At 37.7% G+C, this 14,020-nt stretch overlaps 1 protein-coding gene across 1 annotated transcript in view; it reads right to left on the bottom strand.

The window, feature by feature from the left end:
- Positions 1-12,866: 12,866 nt before the first annotated feature.
- LOC141323491 (uncharacterized) overlaps positions 12,867-14,020 on the bottom strand; it is a 307,348-nt gene continuing 306,194 nt past the window's right edge. Inside the window, exons 6-7 of the mRNA XM_073833482.1 lie at positions 13,223-14,017; positions 12,867-13,144 (exon numbers count right to left, since the gene is read on the bottom strand). Of these exons, the coding sequence (XP_073689583.1) occupies positions 12,867-13,144; positions 13,223-14,017 (1,073 nt within the window). The remainder of the gene's footprint in view (positions 13,145-13,222; positions 14,018-14,020) is intronic.

The raw sequence follows: 14,020 nt of genomic DNA, 5'->3' as shown, positions 1-14,020 counted from the left end.
AACTGTGATATTGTGAAAGTGTAATGTTAAATGAAGATATACAAGTCATACAACGGGAAAACATAACAGTTATTTTAGCCATTCTTTTCATTTAACACATGCAACTGTTACACTGTCAAGTCTTTATTACACTTAAAACCCAAAAACAGATAAATAAAACAGCAAGACATGGGTCTAGTATGTTCTGTAGGGTCCAGACAAGATGTTCCAACTTGCTTTGGAGCAGCTGATCCATGCTTTAAAAACCTATTGAAATAAATCATATTTTATTGTTAGCAACACACCAACACAGTTCTTGTTCATTTTGAGGCAAATAAATAAATAAAAAACATTTGTTAAATGATGCTATTAACTATGTTCAGGAGATTAAACATGGCTTTCCAGGCTTTCTGCATTGTTACCAAATTACAGTCCATGTACATGTTCATTATTTGTCATTTCCTAAACATCTTTTCATTATATATCATTATATTGCCCTTTTTATTGTTGCTAAATGAGCATCCGAAGACATAATGTCAGTGATATTTCCCGGTACATCTGTAGTTGGCTAAAACGTAGTTGTCTGTTTGCACACAATGAAAAACAATTAGAACTTTTTAGACGGTCCCTATCTTGTTTCCAACTCTACATTGGACATTCAGCGGACATTCGCAAGTAAACATGCCATTAAAACTATTTTGATCATTTTGATCGATTGTGAAAAAAAATGTAGTAGGTTGAAAATGCTGTCGCTGATTAGAATGAGCAAAAAAACTACTTTATTGCGCTTATAATTAGAAAGTTATTGAACGCGGAAGTGTGTGAATGTTTTGAATGTGCGAATATAAAACCAACTTTACCCAAGTGAAACACTGTAGTTAAACAGACTTCAGTAGACTTAGATAACAGACTTATATATTAAATGTACACAAATTACACAGATCGTTCATATTCAGATAGGCTATTTTGATTTATATTTGGTATTCAGTTTTCTGTTTATCATATAATGAAATCATTCTCGGTTGTGATTCACTCGTTTGTGTTTGTTGTTGTTGTCGTTTGTAGTCCGCGTGCCGCTGAATCGAATCACTGAATCATTTCACAAATGATTTGATTCAAATGATTCGGATTCTCAGTTTCTCTCATCACTTCTTATCATCACACGATTGATTCATGATATAGAGAGAGCGAAATGAGACGCACATTCTCTGTTACTAAAGGCTAACGCTTTAACTAACACCAAATAAAGCATTACCTTTATTTTACATAGCTTGTGAAAACGCTTTATTGATGCAACAATCTCCATTGGTTTAAAAACTTTAAAAGCACAAACCTTTCTTCAGACGACTCACAACAGATGAGGAGCGCGGTGCATTTTTATGACGTCACATCATCAGAGCAAAATAAAAGTCCCATTGGTGCACTGCTCTCTAGAATCATAGAAATGTTGATTATAGAATAGAATTTCGTACCCATATAATGATGCATTTCTTAAGTTACTAAATCTATAAATATTAATCTCTATTTTTCATGCACATTCATAACACTGTTTTATGTTGATATACATTGCCATTGAATTCACATAAACTAGTTAATGCTGGTGTAACTGTTACAAAGAGGGTGTGAGGGCAAATTTAATCTAGCACTCTTTAAACTATTGTAATCAATCTCTTGTTATTTTGTTAATTTGTTTGTGCATTTATTTATTCCTCTTTTGGAAAGTTACTGAAACACTGTCAGGTATATGAGGACACAAAATATATTTGTGTCAGTTTCTATTTACCACTACAGAAGTTTATTTATTAATGAAATATGACTTACATTTCCCCAGAATATTATTACTTTTTTTTAAATTGGTATATAATCTATAATAAAATATGATTTTAATATTAACTAGTCACATATTAAGATTTCAGTTTTTGAACTAAAGTCATTAATAGCAGATCCACGCTGAAAATGAACAAATCTTCTTTAAGGATTGGATAGAAATAATATAGTCTGTATTTAATCTTTTTTATTTCAATGGTAATGTTCTTTTATGTAAGCAATTTTGTTTTTAAATTAAAATTTTTGCAGTGTAAAGGAATATGGTTCATTGATTATTAAATTTTTAGTTCCCTTAATTGGCAAAATTTGCAAATATATTCAGCTGTTACTCAATATCTTCCCTTATTAACAGTGAAAGGTTTGGCTAATAAATACAAGACACAATAAACTTTTTATTAGAAACTTTAACTAGAAGTAGGCTACATCTATCAGAAAATAAATAAAATATGTTGTATTAGCGTTATGATTTTAGTGAAGTTAAATGTTTTGAAACCAAAATACCTACAATATCCAGTTAGACCTGTAGTAAACTCAGAAGAGAACATCAGGACTGAATCTTCATCAGATCTTGTTTGAGATGGTCCTGTGTGTCGCTGTGGTCATCCAGACTGACTAAAACACTCAATCACTGGAGTTTTATTCAGATTTCAGGAGGCCGTTCTTACAGATGAAGACAAAGCTCTCAGATCACAAGCTTAGGCTATGTCTACATTAATCCGGATACATTTAAAAACTGAGTTTTCATTTTAAAATGCTCTCCGTCCACACTAGCGATAATTTATGGAAATATCTCATCCTCCACTGAGGACGACACTTCTTGTCCTAAAGAAATAGACTTTAGTACAATATAAAGTCGTGATTTACAAGCTCAAAAACCTGCCTGGAACGCAGCATTATATCTTTCCGGCAGTAACATTACTCTACTACTGCCCTCCATGAATTTCTGTTTGTCACTGTGTCCAACAAAGAAGTAAAAGAAAACACTTCAAAACCAATTTCTGCCAATTTATCAAAGTGTTTTTCATTCTAAATTATACTTCCTACATAACAAGAAAATATGGCCTACTGTTTCCATATTCATATTAGCCAGAAATATGCTTTCTACATTATGCAAAAAAAAAAAAAAACACACAATGCCCCTTTGGACAAGTACAAAAACATTTGTTTCCAACTTTAGATTAAACAGAAAAATGTGTCTACCCTTGATTTCCTTTTCCCATCCTCTCTGCCATTCCTTTATTAAACTTGATTATGACCTTTTCATCATCTTTAACTGGCAAAAACCATGTCAACATATTCAGTTGTTACTCCTCATCTTCCCTTTTTAACAGCGAACAGTTCAGTTAATAAATACATGCACTGTAAAAAATTCACCCGTATATTTACAGTAAAAAACTGGCAGCTGTGGTTCCAGCTCTTTACCGTAATTTTACGGTTTCAACAATGCTGTAATTTCACAGTAAAGTACTGCAGCTGTGGTTCCAGCTCTTTACTGTAATTTTACAGTTTCAACAATGCTGTAATTTTACAGTAAAATACTGGCAGCTGTGGTTCCAGCCCTTTCACAAAAAAAGGAACCAGTAGGCAAAAAGAAGAAACCTTACAAAGAGGGAAGTCTGGATTTGAGAGGACAAGAGAACCATGTGGTGAAAAAAAACGTATGAAAAGGCAAAAAACAGCCAACACGTCCCACATCAGCTTTTGATCTGTTCTCAGAGGAAATCCAAATCTGAGAGGAAAGAAAAAAAAAAGAAAATCTTAGTGGTAAAATAAATCACGTCAAAAACTAGTAATCACATATTCTACGAACACTTTTAAAAGAGACATAAAATGATCATGTTATTGTACATAACTAATCTTAGAGAGCAATGGTGGTGTAATGTTTGTTACAGCATAGATGAAATAAATAAAAAACATAATCTTGACAGAAAGATTATGGGGTTAAGACAAGATGAGAACGTTTAGCTGTGTGTAACAGATCAAACAAGGTACTAATGACCAACCATCACAAAACAAAAACATTTGTGGTTCATAGAGGTAACAAGGTAGTCACTAACAAAACGTACATTTTTATTACACTGCACTGGCTAATGGGATGTGTTTAGTAAAGTCATGAAAGATTATAATTGTTTGTGTAGCTAGCTTAAACACTTTGTGTAGGGATGCACCGATACGAGCTGCGCAAATCAATGTTCATTATCAGTGTGAATGTGCGCAGCTCGTCAGTGAACAACGGCTGTGTGTAGTATATACGGCTCAACGTGAAATCACGCACCTGATGGCATTTACCGCTGATTACAGAACCGGCTTTACTGACAAAACGCGCAAGTGATCGGCCGATACGGATCGGTGCATCCCTAACTTTGTGTTTGTCTATACATGTGACTGATGAAGACATTTTATGACCAATAATGCATAAAATCATCCAATTCCAAAGGGTTCAGATACTTTCACTGAATATGAATGCAGTTAAGATGTATTGATTCTTTTAGGAGGCTGCACAAATGTGAGTGTCAGTGGGCATTTAAGTTTAGTTACCTAGACGAAGTTCCATTCGAAATCGATGAGGTTCTTCAGGAGAGAAGCAACTTTGGGATTGACCGTGGTAGACTTCTTGCTGACAAGTTTTCCAGTCTTCTTTGAAACCACCTTGCCTCTGCAGGTCTTTTGAAGACGTAGAACATTGCAAACATGGTTGCTATTCCAGTCAGAAATTTAGGCTGTATGCCCTCACAAACAACATGACCCTCTAGGGCAGGGGTTTTCAAACCTGTCCTGGAGCCTCCCCTGCCCTGCACATTTTGTATGTCTCCCTTATTAGGCACACCCAATTCAGGTCTTGCAGTCTCTACTAATGAGCTGATGATTTGAATCAGGTGTATTAGATGAGAGAGACAAGCAAAATGTGCAGGGGCAGGGGAGGCTCCAGGACAGGTTTGAAAACCCCTGCTCTAGGGTAACCATCCAGCGTTCAGTGCAGTTCTCTGCCCTCCCTGAAATGATTTTTTTTCAAATTATACACAACACTTAAAATAAGTTTACACAATATTCTTAATTTTCTGATTATTTAGGAGTGTATTACTTTTTTTGTCAGAACACTGTGGCGAGTGGGACGAAGTTGAGGGACGTGAGAGAATGGCGCAAAGACTGTTCATCATCAGCGTGATTACTGATGAGTGACACCTGCACAACGCACCGGTATAAAAGCATAAAAGGAGTAGCAACAACAGTGGAGATCAAAAGAGCTGCTGGCTTATACTTTAATTTTTTTATTGGTTTAATTATTAAAATAATTTAATGTTTGCTACTTCCCGTCGCCTTCCCATAACAAAACCCAACATAAAATCAGGCCATTTCCTCTCTCGATCTTCATTGTCGTCGCTCCTCCTTTTATGCTTCTGCTCCTCTGTGAGAGATACAAGACTGGTGTGTCACACAGGTGTCACTCATCAGTAATCACACTACCGGACTTGCGGTGTTCGCTCATGTCCCTTGACCTCATCCTGCTCGCCACATACACAAATAAATTAAAGTATACATGGCGTGCCCTGAAACTCACCAAAGATTAGGGCTCAGTAAAACATCAAGTAAACGATTCCTAGAAAAAAGAAGAAAAAAAAATTTATTTCGTCATCTTAAACCAAGCAAAGAAATTCGACGTCGAGCACGGAGAACATTCAGCTGAGTGTAAGGCCTCAGCTGTTGAGAACTGTCAATCTACAAAACGTGTTTCGCGCCGAAAAGTCGAGAAAATCCGCCTGGTCTTTCAAAAAGAACCTCTTTGACTTTTTAATACTATGTAAGTTACTTGTGAATTTCACAAAACACGCAGGTAACAGCCTAATCGCAGCACTAAATCGAAAAAATATACATAAATATCTATCTTGCTTTGGGAATTTTAACAGCTTTACATTATTTGCATGAAAACTAAACAAATTTACCACTAAATTTTAATTATTATAATGGATCTGGATATTTAGAGTAGTTTTGTAATTATTCTCCATTTTATGTGCATGAGATTATGTGAATAACGTTACCATTAATGCATCTTGTAAGATTCGCATCATGTAACATTACTGAATCAGAAATTCATGTAAATCGAGTTAAGGGTTACTACAAATGAAAGCCAAACTAATTTCTAAATGGTAACTTAACTTTAATCAAGCAAATAGTTCGCCGTGATAATCGGAGCTCAGAGAACATTCATTAGCAGGCAAAATGCCTCAAACGTAAAAGGTCCCATATTGTCAAAATCGAAATTTCCTGGCTTCTTTCATGATAACTGAGGTCTAGGGGCTATGTAACTACCATATGAGTTTCAAAACAGTCAGTCCACAGTAAACTGCACACAGCCTGCTTAAAGTAGCTGTTCATTTTCAGGAGCCGCTGTGACTTCCGTAACGATGTGACGTCCGATCGACTCAAGTCACCGCCTTCAGTCACCACCCCGAGCACCAATCACGTCCCACCCTCCTTTTGTCAAACCCAGACAACATCGTGTCCATAACAACAAGATAAGCAACAACAACACGAAAACAAGTCGAGAAAACCTAGGGCTGGGCGATAAAACGATAACGATATATATCGCGATAGACAAGAGATCGATATCAATAAAAAATGTGTTCGATAAAACGTTCGATATTTTGTATTCTTCGTCGGCCCGCCCAGCCCCCCTTTAACGTTCAGTTCATAGCGCCAGATCACAATAGAAGTTAAGGTTATCTTTCCTACAGAACGGGTCCATGTTGTTGTATTAAACAAACTAAATAGCCTTATGTTATTTGTCTTATTTACACGACGGCATTTGATTTCTGTCTCTACATGATCGCGGGTTTACAATGTCTCCTCACAGACGGGATCGCGGACTCCATTCATAAAAACGGACTTTAGGGCGGAATACCGTGGAATTCGTCGATTTTTGGACCAATAAATCAAAAGTTGGTCTGTTAATTAATTCAGATCGCGATATGGACTAGTGTCTGTGAAAACTGAAATGCAAAAAGACCGTTTCAATAAGAATCCTGCATGTTCCGTTTGCCTCTATATGTATGAATGGAGGAGACGCGTTTTATTTTCACTACACGCATACTGAAGCACACGTGACGCTAATTTTTGGCCTTTGCATCTCACATGAACAGACAAACTCCAATAAATACATCTCCAAAGCTGCTGTGAGTGTCACTTTTTGTCAATTTTACCGTTTCATTAGTGAAACTAGCATCATTCATACTGTATTACACACTGAAACTTCACAGCCACCTGTCAAAATAAAAGTACGGTTTAACATGTAACAGAACAATATTAGTCTTGTATTTCTGTACAGTATAATGTAGGTGTTTATATGTTCACATTTAAATAATTTACATAAAACAATATATATGATAAAAATAAAATAAAGAGTCACCACTTAATTGTTGAAAAAATACTATTATTATTAAACCTTTTTTTAACTGAATATAATTTTTCTTCTATGTATTATTTTAACAGTAAAGCTCCGTTTATTTTTATTTTTAAAAATAAATCTGTGATTTTGCTTTCATTTGATTATCAGAAAAATTAAAACAAGAATTTCTGGAAAAAAAAAATTGTAAGGCCCTATTGTTAAAAATGTTGAAAGTTTTGGACTTATTTTTTCACTTAAATAAATATTTTTGTTATTACACAAAGTATAGGCTAAAGTACCGGGAAAGAAGTAATGTTGGCTACTGGCAACCAGCAATCTGTGCAGAAAAAAATATAATCAGCCAAGTACTTTGCAACAACCACCTCTGACCTGTGGTCAATCCGTACTTCTGGGCCATACATTAGCTTGACCATTCACTTAATCGACAATGAGGGGGTTTGAATTGAGGATTAAGAGATAATTAAGTGTATATTGTGACTTTAGACTTATGTTTACATTTTAATTATTTGAGTTTTCCATGGTTGTTGACATTTCTGTCTTAATAAATGAGGGGATTATGATCAGAGGCAGGTTAAGTTTAAAATAAAAATGCTTGAGTGTAATATATTTTTCTCCTGGTCCTTATTTTAAATGGGTCATAAAAATATCAATAATTATCGATATCGACCGATATGAAACACTGATATCGTGATATAGTTTTCAGCCATATCGCCCAGCCCTAAGAAAACCCTGTTCAGTCGATAGATGTCGAAACTACATCATTGCACAGGCTTCAGAACAACGTGAATATAAGAGACCAGTGGCACGTCAACTTCAGCCTCTTTCACACGGCGATTCCGGTAAATACACAATGACTCCCATGATTTGTTCCGGAGTTGTTTGATTTGGTTCATTCACAGTTGTTTTCCGGAATCTGTGCGTGCTTTACACAGAACCCATAAAGACATGTGACGTTTGGATGTGAGATGTAATGCAACGCGTACGTTTCACTAAACTGAAACTAACCTGAACAAACTGTGCTTCAGCGCTGATAGTGAGGAGCTGGCTCTGTCTGATCGCCGCTTCATTCCACTTTGCACGTATTTTTTCGTTGTGAAGAGTCGCATGATAACATGCATCATCACTACAACACTGCCTTTATGGTTCTGGCTTTTGTTCACACAGCGCTCGTTCCCGTAATTTTCCAGAATCAGCGTGCATTGTGAAAGGGGCTTTACTAAAGCAACAGTTATGTAGCTTACTGCATTCGGTGTTTGAAAAAGAAAAAACATTAATGATCATTCTGAAATATCCTGTTGAGTATCAGCAGGCTAGGCTCTCTCTATGGCTCTGGGTTCGGCTACAACGATACATGACCGTAGTTACCTGTGATTGGCCTGGCTGTGCGTCACTCAGAAAACAACAGGCCAATCAGAAGAGAGACTCATGAATATTATTTAGATTGGCCAAAATCGACCTGGTTTTGACAGAGCTCCTAAAAAAGGAGCTGTAGAAATAAATTGAGATGGATTTTGGCACTTATACCGCAAATATATATTCTTAAGGACATCAACAACTAAAATAAACCTCCAGAAATGTGTACAATATGGGACCTTTAATGTTTTCTACATTTCCAGTATCACAAAACACAAGGTACTGGCAGCAAGTATAGTTGTGCTCAATGTTTTCAAAGCGCCGTTTGCACTGTGTTGCAAGCTGTGAAGCCAAAGTGTTACCCTTCAGCCCGGCAGACATGGTTGCATTTTGGAGGAGAGAGAACAGAGTAGGGATGGGAAGATTCCCCGATTCGCTCGGTGCATCGGCTTAAAAAGTTAACGATGCGATGCATCGGTTTAAAAAGTGTGCATCGGATACAAATTGGCATTTGTATCGCGATGCATCGTTTCTAACATATTTGCATCGGTAAAACCCGATTTATTTCTTTATAATTATTAGTAGACATACTATATTTTCATTATTTAGAAAGTGGAAAATATTTTTTAGATTGTTTTCTCCCCTCTAAACTGTTTCTCAAGCACGTCTCTCTTTACTGCTGCGTGAATATGACGTAGCCCAGTGGTTCCCAAACTCTGGGGAGCGCGGCAAGGCTAGTGTACAGTCAGCCGATTTTTATAGAGATTCGAAAGAGATAAACGCCCGAAACTACCTGCCGCCGCCGCGCCGTCCGGCAGTATTCAGCGCGCACTGCTCAATGTGTGACGCTGTGATCAGTATTCCGCTCTATGAATGTGCGTTCCGTTCAGTTGCTCACGGCCCATATGAATGCTCCACTCGTGTACCGCTTATGCTCAACGGAAAAGCAAAGTCCGCTCAAATAACGCGCCGACAAAAAATGTCTATGTCTATGTATACTTGTTCCTGTCAAAGCTGGACATTGAAAATGAGCTAAGAGTGGCAGTCTCACAGCTGCATCCCCGATTTGAGAGGATCACCCCAGTCACTGAAAAGACTGTGAGACTAGTAAATAAGTCTAAACCCTGCAGTTCAGAAATGTTAATTTTTGGGCAGAGGCCAGTTTGAGAAAATATGTAAAAAAACAAAAAACCAAAAAAAAACCGGTGAATGCTGTTACATTAAAAAAAAAAATACATAGTAATTTTTATGTTTTTTAATTATTCACTCCGAATTAGCTGAACCTGCTACTGCTAGCTGGACGCCAGGTGAGCAAATGATCAAAACTTTGTGCACTATCAAAGCTTATTTGTGTAAGGGTCATGCACTACAAATCAGAAGGCACTTAAGTTAATTTCTGATTTGTTATCTGAAACAAAGAAATAAAAGTATCTGTAACATACTGAAATGCATATTATCATATTTGATTCATTACATCATACTGCATCGAATCGTGTTGAATCGAATCGAATCGAAATCGGATCGCACTGCATCGTAACAGGGGTGAATCGCATCGTATCGCTAGCTGCTTCATGTATCTTTAATGTATCGTATCGTCAGCTATGCATCGAGATGCGTATCGCATCGGCCTCAGTTATGAGATGCCCATCCCTAGAACAGAGGTATGACTTTTGAAATAGTTACATACTGCTCTGGTGAAACTTAGTGGCTTCCTCAAAGAGCCTGAGAGCTTCAATTGCTTGGCTGATACAGGACCATTCTTCATCATTCAAGCACAAGGTGTTTCTCCCAAGAAGACAGTGCTGTTATAACTGCTTGTCTTTCCTCAGTGCGTCTCTCCAGCATGTGGAACAGCGAATTCCACCGGGTCTCTACTGCTTGAATTAGTTTGTGCTCTGGGTGTTGCAAATGAATTTGGGCTTCCTTTAGCTTGTCAGATGCTTTGGTGCTATAGTGAAAGAACCATGAAAAGGGTATATACACAGAGGTAATTACTAACAAGTTAAGATAACGAGGTGGAGCTGGAAATCAGGAAATAAGAGGTTTATGCAGGTTAACATTTGAGCCATGTGTAAAGTGTTCTTTATATGTTAGAAATTAGCATTTGTAATTGAGATTGATGAATAATAGGCAGATCAGTGTCACACATGCGGAGACAATGAGCCAGGGGAACACACAAGGAACCAGGGGTTGCAAAACAAAACAAAACTGCAGCAAACAAACAAACAAACAAACAAACAAACAAAAGCCAGGAGCAGGAAAAACACCTTGAAACAATTAAAAAAACAAAACCGAGGAGCAAACAAACACGTAGAAACTTAATTACCGGACAAGGGGAGAAGGAACAAGAGACTATTTTAAACACTAGAAAAGGGGAGTGGTAACTAAACAAGACAGCTGTGCACAATCAGGGATAACGAGGGAGAAGTACAAATATGGGCAAAGGAAGGAACCAAATCAAACTAAACAGTAGGGGGAGACAAGGAAAAAAACAAACACAAGGATCCATAGGGGGAAAACGCTGTGAAACACAGAACAAAACAGGATACAAAACTGACAATCAGTAGATTTCCAGGCTGGCATTCTGCATTTATTCCTTAAACTGCCAGACAGCATGGTTCTGCTAGCTCTTAACCCAGTAGTACTTTATGTTTGTACTTTTTTATCCTTATTTTACAGAATCTGGTTTGCCTCCTGAAAAAATTCAAGAAATGGTTGACTGGATGAAGGTCCATACGTATCCAGTCTCTGAAGTTGAAGGTTATATGAAGAAAACAGCCATATACAGAGGCGAGTGGCAGCAATGAGTCTAAAAGCATCCCAGAAATCTTGAAGGAGTTCCTCAGGCTCATGGACAATCCTGGCATGGTAAGAAATAATTCTGATATTGTGGTTATTTGAAGAAATTTGAAATGGTTAAATTGTTAGTAGGGTTGTGCCGATAAACAATAGTATAGATTCAATATTATTCAGTTGTATAGGTCACTGAATACATCCCTCACCTGGTTAGACATGTATTACTGGTGACTCTATTATCCGACATTATTCTTCATTTTGTGATTTGATGATAGTGTTAAAGAGTGCTGACTAACAGGTTGGTCTAAAATCCCCCACAGATGTTTAACTTGGTTGAGATCTTGTTGCCAAAGAATGCGAGTCACATCACTACAGACTCAAAGTAAAAAGGGTGGCGACGATATTGTGGTATTTGGCGAACTGAGTGGCTCAAAACGATTGCTGATTGAGAGATCGAACTTTGGGGTCATCGAGGCCAATGTCCTGCCTCTAAAATGAGATTTCCTCCGTTGGTAAAACCACAGTCCATTGTACAATGGAGCAGGTGTAAAACAGGCTTCAACCGTCTTAATTCGAGGTACGAAAATCCCTGGTGTAGATGTTGACGGTACTTCAGAACGGTGAGAATGAGATTTCTTCCGCTGGTAAAGACAAGGTACATTATACGATGGTGCAGGTGTAAAACAGGCTTTAGTCGTCTTAGTCCGAGGTACATTTCTCTCATGAATGAAAGTCCCCAGTGTAGATGTTGACTGTACTTCAGAACGGTGCTCTCGTGAAGTGTCCTCAACCCGAGAGGTTTCCATCAAAGTTTTCTGTTTGCATAACTGTGAGTGTTTCTCAAGTAGCCCTTGTATTTGTGTCTCAAGAAATGAAAGTTCATCCTCAATTGAGCGTACCTCAAGGTCTCTCTTTTCGATTGAGCAAAACTCTGTCTTGCAGTTCTTCCATGCGTCCGCCGTCATATTGAGATGTGGTTTAGAAGAGAGAGCACATTAGAAGAGAGCAAAACACTTGGCTGAACTCAGAACAGCAGACAAACATACTACTGCTACTATCGCTGCCATAAAGACACTGGTTTGTTAGGATGTTACTGTGAATTCAGCCTTTGGTTGGAATGTGGATGACAACAGTTACTAGGGTAGGACCGATCTTTCAGAATGACACACTAAACCAACGTCATTAATCGTGGGCCTCGAGGCAGAGAGGTTGAATATTTCAGTGAGTGTGAATGAGAGCTGAAGGGAAGATCACTGGTGAAAATCCACTTCACTTTCAGTCAGTCAGATCTATCGTATGAATTCAGAACCAGCCTTGATTTTACATAGCATTTTTCGACATACACTTAAACAAAGAACAGACATATAAGAATCTTATATTTGCATTATTTTTTACATGTATCTATAAATATGATAGGAGAAAATGTTTTATTACTCTTGACCACAATTTAATTGTCTTCCAGAATGAATGGACAGATGATGGTCGAAATGACTTTTTCTAAACTTCGTCACTCTGAGGTAACTGGAAATTTCTTTCTAGAATGAGTTTCCAAATGACGTTTCATGCTGTTTTGATGTGTGAAACTCTTCTCACACTGAATACACTTGTAAGGCTTCTCTCCAGTGTGAACTCTCATGTGAGTTTTAAGATTTTCTTTAATCGTGAAACTCTTTCCACACTGTTTGCACGTGAACGGTTTCTCTCCTGTGTGAACTCTCATGTGAGTCTTGAGGCTGTCTTTTCTTGAGAAACTTTTTCCACAGTGATGGCACATGAAAGACATTCCTCTGATGTGAGTTACTATATGATTCTTAAGGTCATTCATGTCTGTAAAACTCCGTTCACACTGATGACATTTAAGACTTTCTCTTGAGTGAATCTTCATGTGATTATTAAGGGTTACTTTATGTATGTAACTCTTCCCACACTGAGGGCAGGTGTAAGGCTTTTCTCCAGTGTGAACTCTCAGGTGAGCCTTTAGATTTGCTTTATGTGTGAAACCCTTTCCACACTGAGAGCAAGTGAAGGGCTTTTCTCCAGTGTGACTATTCATGTGGACATTTAGGTGACTTTTCCATGTAAAACACTTTCCACACTGAGGACATATGAACGGCTTCTTTTCAATGTGAATTTTCATGTGGGCATTACTTTGTTTTTTCTGTGTAAAACACTTTCCACATTGAGAGCATGTGAAGGGCTTTCCTCCAGTGTGAATTCTCATGTGGATGTTAAAGTGGCTTTTCCACGTAAAACACTTTCCACACTGAGGACATATGAACAGCTTCTTTTCAGTGTGAATTTTCATGTGGGCATCAAAGCTCTCTTGTTGACTGAACATTCGTCCACACTGTTGGCAGGTGTAAGGTCTCTCTCCAGTGTGAATTCTCATGTGAGTTTTTAGGTTTGCTTCAATCGTGAAACTCCTCCCACACAGTGCGCAGGTGAAAGGCTTCTCTCCAGTGTGAATTCTCATGTGGGCATTAAGTTGTTTTATCTGTGTAAAAAACTTTCCACACTGAGAGCAAGTGAAGGGGTTTTCTCCAGTGTGAATTCTCATATGGACATTAAGGTGACTTTTCCATGTGAAACACTTTCCACACTGTTGGCAGCTGTAAGGTCTCTCTCCAGTGTGAATTCTCATGTGAGTTCTTAGGTTTGCTT

The sequence above is a fragment of the Garra rufa genome, chromosome 1 (genome assembly GCF_049309525.1).
Source record: "Garra rufa chromosome 1, GarRuf1.0, whole genome shotgun sequence".
In the NCBI taxonomy this organism is placed as follows: Eukaryota; Metazoa; Chordata; class Actinopteri; order Cypriniformes; family Cyprinidae; genus Garra; species Garra rufa.
Note: the sequence above shows the minus strand (reverse complement) of the source record. Positions and strands in the feature narration are given on the sequence as shown.